Here is a 12,510-nt window from a genome sequence, read left to right as displayed (position 1 = left end):
CCCAGGGCAGCCTGCTGGTGGCTCTGCCCGCCCCTGCCCCCCAGGACCCTCACCCTCTCTTTGCCGCTGATCTCCATGAGAATCTCCTTCTCTCTCAGCTTCTTCCAGTGGTTGTAGTACCTGGTGAGAGGCGTGCCCTCGGCCCGCACCTGCTTCTCCCAGGCATCCTGTGGACACAGCCTTGGCCTCAGATCCCGGGCCTCTCCTCGGGAGGGCCCCAGGACCTCACGCTGCACTCGGTGACCCCCAAAGCGGCCAGATACAGACAGAGGGCATCCTGAGGAGCAGCCGTGGCCAGGGCCTCTTGGTCCAGAGCTGGCATTTGGCAGGCCCAGGGCCTGCCCCCGCTTTCCCCTTGGTATTTATGAATGCTCAGCTATTCTCTCAGTGCCCCAGCTTGCATCCCACAGGAGCCTTCCTATCTGGGGCACTGCCAGGCCTGAGAAGAGGGGGGTCCAGCTCCACCTCCTCCCCCACCCACTCAGAGGTTGGTAGGGAACGGGTAGGGGTGCCAGGCCCCAAACCCAGATAACTCCACGAGGCCCAGGAAGGTATCCAAAGCCCCCTGCAGGCCCCAAAGAGAAGCCCAGATAAGTGGGATGGCAGCCTATAGCCAGGAGGAAGCCAAGGGAGCCTCCAGGGGACAAAGGCTGGTCAAGCGAGGAGGCTGCGGACACCAACAGGCTTCCTGGGATCTACAAGCACTCAAGACTCTGGGGCAGAGGCGGCAGCACCATTCCCCCACACCCCCAACTGCAGTGGGTAGAGGTGCCCCAGGCCTTTTAAAAGCCCTCTTCTGCTCCTCCAGACAAGCCCAGCTTTTGGATTCTCTGGCTCCATGTCCCCCATCCTATGCCCACTCCCTGCTGCTCCCCTCTGCGCCTGCTCCCCCCATGCCCGCTCCCTGCCACCACACCACCCCCCCCCCCCGTGCCTGCTCCCTGGCCCCGCTCCCTGCCCCCTCCGTGCTGCCCCCCTCTGTGCCTGCTCCCTGCCCCTTCCCTGTGCCTGCTCCCTGCCCCCTTCCCCGTGCCCACTCCCCCCGTCAGCTCACGCAGGGACTGACCACAGCTTGCCGGTTGGACACACCGAAGGTGGCCTTCTGACGCCGGCTGGAAATGTACGTGACGTTGTCCTGCACCTTCTCCAGCAGCTGCCGGATCTGCTTACAGTAGTTGGCAACTTTGCACTCCTTCAGGAAGGATTTGAACTGTCGCAGCAAACAGGAAGGGGGAGAGCTAAAGGCTTTTACTATTTCCCGGGGCAGATTCCCCCAAATCTCCCCACTCTGGGGGCCAAGGCAGGGGCAGAGGAGGGCTCTCTCCTGACCCCACCCCCGCCCCCAAGACACAGCCTGGCCACAGTCAGTGACTCCCCAGGGAAAGGAACTGTGAGCCAGTCTGAGGGTCTCTGGGCCCAAGTGACCTTGGACATGATGCCACCAAAGACTGGGGACTCGCCATCCTAAGTGGGCCAAGCGACCCTGGTCTGGCTGTGGGAGCTGGCCCGAGTGTGCCTGAGTGACCTAGGGCATGCCGAGGGCAGCGGGAGGTGCGGATGGGCCCTGGATGGGAAGGGGCCACATTCATGCTCCGATGTTCCCAAGCTTGTTCTCTGAAAGACCCTGACGTGTCCCCACAACTCCCAGCCAGGTTCCCTGAGAGCCAACAGCGGGCCAGGGTGAGTGGAGAGCCTGTGGAGGTCAGGAGAGGCGGGCACCTCCTGGATGCCGGGCCCGAGGGATGCTACCCACAGCCTGGACATGCTGGGGCTCCTCCCTGGCCCAGGACACAGGGAATGACGGGATTTTCTGTTCCACACAGCCCTTTCCTCCTGACCCCAGGGTCACAAGCCCAGTGACCCTCCTCAGCCTCCCCAGGGTGGATGGCTCATCCTCACACCTGCACCACCGCAGGGGCCCTCCCAAAGCCTGCCCCCACTCCGTCACACAATTGCCAGCTCCCAGGGGCGTCCGTGCCTCCTCCCTCTGCCCCCAAAACTCTAGTAGCCCCCCATTGCCGCTAGGACCCCAAATGAGCTTGTTTATTCAAAGCTCTTCATGACACAGCGCCTCTCCTGGACCTCCCTCTCCTACATATCCTGTGACCGGCCTTCTTCCTCACCCTCACAGGCAGGAGAGGGCCCATCTCCTGCCCCTGGAGCAGGGCACAGGCTGTCCCAAGCCCCAACATGCCCCATCTCTTGGGATCCCTCAGAACTCAGGCTGTGCCCCGGCCACTAGCACCCCTGAATTCTGTCTGGACAGGTGAATGCGCTGTCTCCCCCGACAGAATGTAAGGCTCTGGAGGGCAGGAGCTACTTCCTCACAGGCCTGGCGCATAGTAGGTGCTGAAATGTGTGGGGATCGATTGAGGCTGTACCTCAGTGGCCCCTGGGGCAGGGGGCTGCTCCCTCGGTTCTGTCCCCCACAACACAAGTAAATAGGTTCTCATTCTAAGAAAGGAAACTGATGGTCTGAAGGTCAAAGAGGAAAAAGAGAAGAGGGAAGAGGGGGGAGGAGAGGAAGGGGGAGGAGAGGGAGGGGGATGGAGGGGAGGAGAGGGAGAGGGAGGTGAGGTGATGGAGGGGGAGGAAAGGAAGGGGAGGTGATAGAGGGGAGGAGAGGGAGAGGGAGGGGAGGTGATAGAGGGGAGGTGAGGGAGGGCTCTCCATGATGGGGCCCAGCCTGACCCTCCCACGGCTAGATGTTGGGGGCCTGGCCCAGGAGCAGATCCTTCCATGGGGAAGGGGAGACCCAGGCCAGGCTGGAGGCTCTGTGAGAGGTGTCATGTGCAGGAGGGGACCAGAGGGCTATGCGTGTGTGACAGAGACAGGCTGACACTGTCAGCCTCTGTGTGATCAGGTATGTGAGACTATCATGACTGGGGGTGTGCATGTGCGTGTGCGTGTGCGTGTGCGTGTGCGTGTGTGTGTGTGTGATTAGCGTGCGCCATCTCCCGCTGGGCAGACCTGTGATTAGTGGGATCGACTCTGTCGGCCTGCCAGGGCTAAACAGTGACAGCGGCTGCCAGCAGGGACCGCAGGCGGCCGCCCCCACCCCCACCCCCTGCTAGCCGCCTTCCTGTAAGAGACCCAGGGCCTCCCCCTGATCGGAAACATCTGGGGCGCTGAACAAACTGACCTTTGAGGGGGAGGGAGGGGAGCAGACAGACACATGGGGATGGGGAGACGGAGGCGACGGGGGCGGGGGGCCCACACTTGGCCCAGGCCTAAGCCTAGCCGAGTCTTCTCCTGCAGGAAGGGACAGGAAGGCGGGGGGAGGGGGGTGCTGATGTCCCAGTCACCCCCTTCTGGATGGGAGCCAGGCCGCCCCCAGCTTTCCTGTCTCCAGCCCTGGGGTCCACCTGGTTTGGCTGCCCAACCTCCACCCCTCAGCGACAATGCACAGGGGGAACCAGGGCCATTCACTGCCCACAGGCAGGACAAGTTGCTGTTTCCTGAGGGACAAAATGACCTCCCTCCTTGTCTTTAAACTTTTTTGTCCATGTCCCCATTTAGTTCCCCATTAGAAAGTAAGCTCCCAGAGGGCAGGTATCATCTGGCACTGCAGTGTGCTCGGCACACAGTAGGTGTCTGATCAGGCTGCCTGGCACACAGTAGGTGTCTGATCAGCACGTGTAAACAGAATGATTCACAAAGGTGGTCAAGGCTGGGAGCCAGAGTTTGAGGCAGCTCCCATGACCCCATGAGACACTGGGTCGTCCTCCCGCCACCCCTCAGCCCTGTGGCCTGGCTGGGCCGGTGCCGGGGTGGAGTCTGCTCCCGAGGTTCACTGGTGGGTCAGCCTGTCGGCCAGAGAAGGCAGCCGGCCGGCCCAGCCTCTTTCCACTGAAGGAGACCAGGCCCTGGAGCTCCTCCTCAGCTTTTGGCCAAGAGCAGAAGGAGGAGGTGGGTGGAGGCCCCCCAGCCTCACCGCAGGTTGGCCCCACCCACCTTGATGCCTCCCTGAAGACACCCTGGCAGCCCTTCATCCCCTGCACCACTGGGCAGGCCTGGAGCAGGTGTCTCCCCAACCCCGTCCCGTCCCATCCCTGCCCCAGCATGGATGGCACCCCCTCACCTGGATGACGGCGGGCAAGGCCAGCTCTGGGAAGCCAATGGCACAGGCCTGGCTGTGCAGGTACTCCAGGCTCAGGTCATAGAGCTGCTCTATCAGGCCGTCCTGCAAGTAGATGAGACGGGCTCAGCCCCAGGGGAGGGGTGAGCGGTGGGCAACAAGTAGCTCCCCGAGGGAGGGGCAGGCGCTCTCTCACTTGCCTTTCACAGACCCCTTCCCCATTTTACTGATAAGGAAGCCAGGCTAAGTACTGGCCCAGGGTCTCTCAGGCCTTCCCAACTCCAGGCCCCTCACTCTCTCTGGAGCTGCCTCTAAGCCCTCTTTCTCTCCCTCAGTGACCCTGCCTGTTCTCCTGACCTAGTCCTGGGATCTGAGGTCCCGCCAGTGGCCTGGGCCCCTTGGTCAAATGCAGGGGTTGGTCCTCATTGCTGTAGGTCCCTCCTGGTGTGAGCCTGGGGTCCTGTCTCACCCCCAGTGAGCTCTTTTAGGGCAGAGCCCCCCAGGCCCTGGGACTTCGCCCTTTGGAGCGTTGGTCACCCGGGGCCAGTGGCAAGCTGTGGCTCCCTAGCCTCCCAAGAGCCCCTCTGTGGACAGCTGTGCCCACAGGCCCAGAGACAGTGATTCCCCCCTTAGTTAAGGCTGCCCAGTGGTGGGGACTCATGCCTGTCATGCCCAGGACCACCCAGTCTCTAAGCGCTCATGCCTGGCCTGGGACAGGAAGCCCTCTGATAGCCTCTCTGATGGGTGGTCACATCATCCAGCCTCTGCTCCGAGAGGTCGCCTGTGCCAGCCTGGCATGGAGAGCTACTGCCAGGCCATGGGCGACCTCAGAGGCCTTCCAGAAGCAGCTCACTCCCTCACCGGCCCCCTGGCTCCTCAAGTAGGACAAGTCAGGTCCTTGCCCCCTCAAGAGCCCTCAGGTTCAACATCGCCCCCAAATCTTCAAGTGACCCTTGCACAGGACGATCCCACGTCCTCAACTTCTATGGGGTTCTCGTCTGTGATTTTTCAGAAGTGAACAAGTAGGGGCAGCTAGGTGGTGCAGTGGATAAAGCACCGACCCTGGATTCAGGAGGACCTGAGTTCAAATCCGGCCTCGGACACTTGACACTACCTGTGTGACCCTGGGCAAGTCACTTAACCCTCATTGCCTCACAAAAAAAAGAAGTGAACAAGTGTAGCCCTCTGGCCTGGACACAGCCTCTCGCTCAGGGATGGCTGACAATCACATCCGCTTTGTTCGCTGCCGTGTCACAGTGCTTGCACTCCCCTGGAAGCCACAGGTCTTCTCCACCGAGATCGCTGTGCAGCCCTGCCCTCTCTGGCCTAAACTTAGGCTATTGATTTTTTGAAGCCCAGTGGAGAACTCTGCACTGATCTCCCTTCTGTCTCCCCTCTGTGCTCCAGGGTGGGGCTAGTCTTACCCGGTATGCCTTCTCCTGAAGGTTGACAGTGGAGAGTTTTAGGACTACAGCAAAGTTGATGGGCTTGGAGCTCATCCGTCCAGGCTTCTTGTTGAAGTCCACTTGGTGGAAAATCTGCAGTGAAGGAGGCCCAGTACTCAGTGACCTGACACAGACCCAAGAGCTGCACGGGCTTGACGTGCAGAGCTCCCCTCGGCTGGCAGCCTGTCTGCTCAGGAGCTCCACGGGGAGAGGACAGGAGGGACAGCCAAGTGCCACCGACCCTCTGGGTACCCCAGCTCTTGGCAGCCCCTAGGATCCTCCTCCTGGCCTCTCAGTCCCAGGTCTCTCGCCACACTACCCACGTGCCCACAAAACAAAGTCAAACCAAACAAACGTCTACTGCGTCTACCTCGCTGAGCTAAGCACCATGGGGAGAGGAAAGGTGGTAGCCCCTCCTTCGGTGAGTGTCCCACGGGATCAGAGGAACCCCGATGAGTCAGCTGACTCCCAGACCCACCCCTCACCCTTGCCCAGCTTCCCTCCCAATCCACGGGGGGTGACCAACGGCTGGCGGTGACCCTCATAAGCAGTGGGCACACATCCTGCAGCTGGTCATGTGTGCAAGGTAGCCACTACCCAGGACCCCTCTGCTCCACTAACCTAACACCTCACTTGACAGATGGAGAAACAGGTTGGCAAGTCAAGACCGGGCTGCCATGCTTTGGTAGCCACCAGTTGGTAGCAGAATAACCAAGCTCCTATTCTTGTTATTTATAGGTTATCACCCACCTCCTGCATTCTCCTCTAGCTCCAGGCTGTAACCAAGAGCCAGCAAGACTGGAAGCACCCCCTGCCCCGGACAAATGGACATTTCTCCCACAGAAGTCCCAGCAGCCCATGCTTTTCTCAGGGGCTGTGATGAACCAGGGAGGCTTGCAATAGCCCCAACAATGCACCAGTAAAGGCAGAGGTTCTTCCAGTCTTCCTATCAAGCACTACTGGTAGATAGCTGGTGGTGAAATGCATGGAGTGTGGGGCCTGGAGTCAGGAGGAGCTGAATTCAAATCCTGCCTCAGACATTTACTAGCTGTGTGATCCTGGGCAAGTCACTTAACATCTGGCTGGCTCAGTTTCCTCATCTGTAAACCAGGGACAATGACAGCACTCTCCAAATATTAAAGCATTGTGTAAGTGCTGCCAATGATCACCACATGATCGCCATAACGGTCACCCGCATCAATGCTCCCCTGAGCTCCCTGGGTCTTAGCAGGGAAGTGGGGCCTCTCCCCACCCCCACCCGGGGCTGCCTCCAGCTCAGCAGAGGATCAGCTGGGAGCCAGGGCGATTTTCTCAGCAGCTTGTGGAAATAAAAAATTAAACGTCCCTACCTGGATAATCAATGCTACAAACCTCGTTAGACACGATTATGTCTTTCGTCCAAATGGCATTGATCGCCCAGGTCGCCGCATCAGAGGCGGCGGCTGACTCGACAGACAGGCCCCTGTGTCCTCAGCCACCGCTGACACGCTCCCAGGGTCACTGGGGAGGGGATGGGGAGGGAGGGAGACAGAAGAAGAGAGTAGGGGAGGGGGAGGCAGGCAGAGGGAGGGAGCTGGGGAGGGGGAAGGAGGCAGGAGGGAGCTGGAACAGGGGAGGCCTGAGGAAGGGGAGGGTGGGGGGTTCCAGGGTCAAGCCCAAGACCCCGCCCAACATAAAGTAGAACTTCCTCTTGTGTCCTCCCCACCCCAAAGCCCGGCTTGTTCTCTCCTGGCCCAGATGGGTACAAAGTGCTTAATGCACACTGTTTCACATGATTCTCATGACCGTCCCGGGAGGGAGGTGCTAGAATTATCCCCATTTCACCATGTAGGAAACCAAGACTGCGAGTCCATGTGGGGATGGTGTAGGGCAGGATCCGGTGCCCGCTCCTGTGCCACCAGGCCTGGGCCCTACCTCCTATACCACACTGCCTGAGGAGGCGTCCCTTCCCTCCCTGACCAATGGAGTGGGGAGGCAGCTGTCTGTGGTGGCCTGGAGACCTCTCCTCTGCCCCCAGCCCCATCAGAAAAGTCAGGCCGTCCAACTGGAGGGGCCATGGGGCATGTTCTGGGGGGAGGGGGCCCCAAGCAGGGAAAGGCCCCGAGCTGAGCTCCCCCTGCGCTGGCACAGCCACAGCCCAGGATGAAAGCGGGGCCAGACTCTAAATGAAAAGCAGCTAGGCCGATTAATAATAAATCGATTCCCAGAGACACAGCTCTGCCCTTTATCACTCTGAGGCTGAGGCTGAGCCTGTGGGCTTGGGGGAGGAAGGGGGGGAAGGGGAGGAAGGAAGCGAGGGCACCTCCACACCCAGGTGCTCCGGCAGGGACGACGACGGATGTGGCAAGAGGCTGTGGGAGGAAGCTCCCGGTGCCCGGTAGGGCCTGCTGGGGGCCCTGCCCTGCACGTGTGTGGAGAGGACAGGACAAGATAGCACAGGACAGGACAGGCAGAGCAAGGCAGAAAGAATGACAAGGAGCCGGGGAAGCCAGCGCCTGGTGAGGCTGGTGGGGCCACGGGAGCAAGGGCCCTGAGGTGGGAGATTTACACATGGCGGTGGCGGCACTGCTGGCTCCCACTGGTGGGGAGGATGTGGTTTCCGACGGACGTTTACAGCATGAAACCACAAGGGCTCGAGCCTCGGCAGAACCGACGGGAGCGAGTCTGGGGTTTGGCTGGCCTGCTCTCCCACCCCCACCCTCCTTCCTTCCCGCGGGGTGACCGCGGCCCTGGCAGCGTGCCCGGCCTCTGCTCACAGGGCCTTCCGGCGGGCGGGCTCTTAGCCTGCTCCGAAGCCTGGGGCTGGGGGCCCAAGAGAGGGAGGGGGAGCCCTGTGGCCAGATCCCAGACTCCAAGGGGACCATGGCTCCCATCCATACAAAGCATGGGACGCCACCGTGAAAGTGTTCAATGGAGGAGAGCCGAGCCTCCGTCAGATGCTGGGGGCTGGTGACAGACGGGAATGGGAGCCCCGAGGCCAGGGCCTGTTTGGTGGGTGTCCCCAGGCCTTGGCACGGTGATGAGCACAGGGGAAGGCCTTCATCAGGGAGAACCAAATGGAAACCAAGTCCCCAAGCCTGCTGGCATCTGTCTGGGCCCATGACGGAGGCCTCCAAAGCAAGCCAGCCCTTTGATTGCCATACACGAGATGAAGGCCACAGGCCAGGGTGGGCGTCCTAACACCTCTCTGTACATCGTCCATCTGGGCCCATGACACCCCACCTACAAGAACCACACCTGGAACTGGCCACTTGGCAAAAGCAGCAGAGCCTGGACACACCTCAGATCACATGAGAGTGGTGAGCACATGCCCAGGTCTGCCTGCCTGGCACCCATGTCTCTGCCTAAGTACCCACTGCCCACTAGGCACCTGTGTCCAAGAATAAAAGCTGGATGTGCCTGCTGGGCAGACCCAGGCACATGCTCACTGCCCACTAGACACCCGTGTCTGAGGAGAGCTAGAGGTACCCGCTGGGCGGATCCGGGCACATGCTCACTGCTCGCCTGGTGCCCACATCCCTCTGCCTGTACAGGTCTCACTCACCTCCAGGATGAAGGGCAGGATGGGGATGAAGGTGCCCGTACTCTCGGAGAGCAGCGTCAGGGCCCGGATGCAGTGCATGCGCAGTGGGTAGAAACGGGCTGTGGGCACCAGCCTGGTCAAGGGGAAAACAAGAGTGAGGGCAGGGCTTGCTTCCAGGGGGCGACCCCACCCCACGGGCCTGAAGCGGCTCAGATTCATCTAGAGACAGACAGTTGGCCACCCCCTCCCTTTTAGCTTTCCTGGGGGAGCCTAGATCTGGAGCCCATCCATTTTACAGAGAAAGAAACTGAGGCCTGGGGCGGGGAAGCCATCCCTGGAGGAGCTCCCCTTATAACGCAGGCCTCTGCTGCCAGGAATGTACAAGCTGGGCATCTGAACCCCCAGCGCTGGGAGAGAGGCTGCAAATCGGCCCCCACCCCATCCCAGCTGCTTCTAGAAAAGAGGCTTGACTCCCCCCCTCCCCTGGGGAAGGGGGGGCCTTGAAACTCCTCCTCAGGCTCCCCCTCCCCATCACTCCTACATTTTTAATGTACTTTCTAGGCCAGGGAGGCTGAGGGAGGTGAGGAGGGGGCTGGAGCGGGCTCCCCCAGTGCCTGCGGCGAGCGCCAGCCACTCGTTATCTGGCAGAAGCACATTTCCAATTCTGCCCTGGTCCCTGCCTGGAGCAATGCCACGCAAGGAGGCTGCTCCCTCCCCCCTCCTACCCCCCTTGTGCTGGGTAACAGCACCACCTGCTGGCCAAGGAGGGAGGGGCTCCCTGTGCACAGGGTGCCCAACAGGAGACGGCCGGCCGGGCTCCAGCACATACACACACCTGTAGTCACCTGTGTGCACACGCGCGCGCGCGCACACACACACACACACATACAGACACAGACACAGACACATACACCAGGGTCCTCTGCTCCAGTGCTGCCCCCTTCCTCTTAAAATCTCTTGCTGCATTCAAGTGTCTCCTCTTATAAGGGCCTTCCTGCTTGGCTATGGAGAAAGGAACTGGGTTCAAACCCAGCTTGGCCACTCAAAACCTTCAGCGGGTGCCGTCATACCTGAGGGTGAAGGCCTGAGAGGCTTTCTGGCACCCTCATCTCTGATTCTGTGATCACCTGGCTCCCATGTCCCCGGACAAGGTACCCCACCCACCCCTGTGCCTCAGTTTCCTCCTCAGGTAAAATTGGATCCCTTCCAGTTCCAGCTCACTTCCCAAACTTTTTCCTGAAGGTCCTGAGGGGAGGTGCTACCTTGGGTCTTGGTGCATAAGCCTGCCCAAAGGGGGCTTTACAGAAGAGGAAACTGAGGCCCCTGTGCAGCCCCCCCCCCAGCACTGACTGTCCTGAGGCCATGGGGAGGGGTGGGGGAGCAGCTGCTACAAGAGCAGCCTAGCCTGCCCAAGCCGCTTCATTAATATGCAAATAAAAAGCAGACTAAAACCCAAGACTAATTAGGGTTCCAAGCTTCTCTCTAAGGCAAATAAGCCCCCCCCCTCCCCGCCCCCCATGCTGACCCAGTACACAGACCCAGGGAAGAAGAGCCAGCATGGAGCTCACGGGCACACACCTATGCACGCGTGCACACACACACATACACACACACACACGCTTGTAATCTACACGGGCACAAACATAAATGATTGCACTGTACAATGTGCTTACACACATGTGCATGCCTGCACATTCTCACATTATACACATTTACATACACACACAAGACACAGGTTTGCTCATTTCTCGACACACACAAGTATATGCGTGTGCATAGGATCTGTGTGGGCACAAACACGCATGTTTACACCTGCACACACATTTATATGCACAGACACATTTACATGTTTCTTCCCACACACTTGCACACACGCACCACACCTGGGGGCTGGGGTCCTGACCCCTCCCAGCCTCTAGCCCGGAGACCCTCCAGAGCTGGGGGCCCGTTTCACTGGGTCCCTGCATCCTCGCCCCCGCCCACCCCCCCCAGGAGCCGTACTTGATGCAGCCAATGATGACCTGGGTCAGCGGGTAGATGAGCGGCTCCAGGACCTCGCTGGGGTGGATGGTGCTTAGCACACGGCACCACAGGTAGAGGCAGTGGACATACTGCCAGTTGTACACGGACTGGAAGGTCTCCTGGGAAGGGAAGGGGGGTCAGAGCAAGCCAGCGAGCATTTATTAAGCACCCACTGTATGCCTGCCCTCCCAGAGCTTTCATTCTACTGTGGGTACCGCAAGCTTATGAGTACACGGCAGACATGTAACAATCTGGAGTGGGGGCAAGGGACTGGGGAGGGCCTCCCATGAGGCACAGGTGGAGGCGGCACTGGGGGCACAGCCTGGGCAACACTGAGGAGGTGCAGGGTCTCCTACAGGGCCACCATCTGGAGCCACGCTGGGAAGGGCTTTAAGGGCCAGGGAGCCATGAAGGGCTCTGGAGCTGAGGAGGGACTGGGGCCTGGTGGGTGACTGGCAGGGCCCGGGGCAGGAGGCTCCTCCCGGCCTATCTTCTTTTTTGTTGTTGTTGAGGCAATTGGGGTTAAATGACTTGCCCAGGGTCACGCAGCTAGTAAGTGTCAAGTGTCTGAGGCCGGATTTGAACTCAGGTCCTCCTGAATCCAGGGCCGGTGCTGTTAAGGCTAAAATTCTAGCTAAACTGTCTAAAGTATCTAATGAGTGGTTGCCAATAAATTATAAGCTTTAGCAAGAGTTAGACTTTTAAGCATTTATTAAGGAGAATAAGAATTTGGTAAAGAGAGAGAAAGGCCTAGATTCCTATCTATTAAAGGGAGAGCGCATTTCTAGCTCCCTTCTCTGCTGGAGTCTTCAGGAAAGAGAGCGAGTCAGAGCGCCTAGCTCTTCCTTCTTCCTCCCACTAGCAAATGTCACTTCCTGACGCCAAAGAAAAGACGCATGTTCTTGCCCTCAAAGACCTTCCTTTCATGGTGGAACTTTTCTACAGTAAATCTCCAGCAGGTGGCGTCATTCCCATCGCTACAGTGCTCTATCCACTGTGCCACCTAGCTGCCCCATCCACTGTGCCACCTAGCTGCCCCCCCTACCTTCTTATTCATGGTCATGGCGTTGCGCAGGTGGATGGCAAGCTGGCGGATGTAGAGGAAAGCGTGCTGATAGGAGAGGCCTGTGTCCAGCGCATACATTTCCGTCAGCGTGCGCTGCATGAAGTTGATCATGGGGAGCACGTTGGGCGAGGTGAACTTGGAGTTCTTCACATACGAGATATACATTTGCTACCAGGGAGGGAGCAGAGGGTCATGGGCCGGGCACCGGCACTGCCATCTCCCAGAGGAGGGCACTGAGGTGCAGAAGGGAGAGGGCTGGCCCAGGGTCACGTGGCCGGTGTGTGACAGGCAGGATCTGAACTCAAGCCCGATGCCCGGCCACCCAAGCTGACATTCCTTTGGCTGCACCAAACTCTACCCAACAGTGTGGCCCCCA

At 59.7% G+C, this 12,510-nt stretch overlaps 1 protein-coding gene across 1 annotated transcript in view; it reads right to left on the bottom strand.

Moving 5' to 3' along the window:
• Positions 1-12,510, bottom strand: part of NOC2L (NOC2 like nucleolar associated transcriptional repressor) — a 40,889-nt gene that overhangs the window by 5,559 nt on the left and 22,820 nt on the right. The window contains exons 10-16 of the mRNA XM_043995841.1: positions 12,114-12,302; positions 11,048-11,187; positions 9,068-9,179; positions 5,503-5,616; positions 4,082-4,183; positions 1,067-1,210; positions 54-167 (exon numbers count right to left, since the gene is read on the bottom strand). Of these exons, the coding sequence (XP_043851776.1) occupies positions 54-167; positions 1,067-1,210; positions 4,082-4,183; positions 5,503-5,616; positions 9,068-9,179; positions 11,048-11,187; positions 12,114-12,302 (915 nt within the window). The remainder of the gene's footprint in view (positions 1-53; positions 168-1,066; positions 1,211-4,081; positions 4,184-5,502; positions 5,617-9,067; positions 9,180-11,047; positions 11,188-12,113; positions 12,303-12,510) is intronic.

This window comes from Dromiciops gliroides, chromosome 3, assembly GCF_019393635.1.
Source record: "Dromiciops gliroides isolate mDroGli1 chromosome 3, mDroGli1.pri, whole genome shotgun sequence".
Lineage (NCBI taxonomy): Eukaryota > Metazoa > Chordata > Mammalia > Microbiotheria > Microbiotheriidae > Dromiciops > Dromiciops gliroides.
Note: the sequence above shows the minus strand (reverse complement) of the source record. Positions and strands in the feature narration are given on the sequence as shown.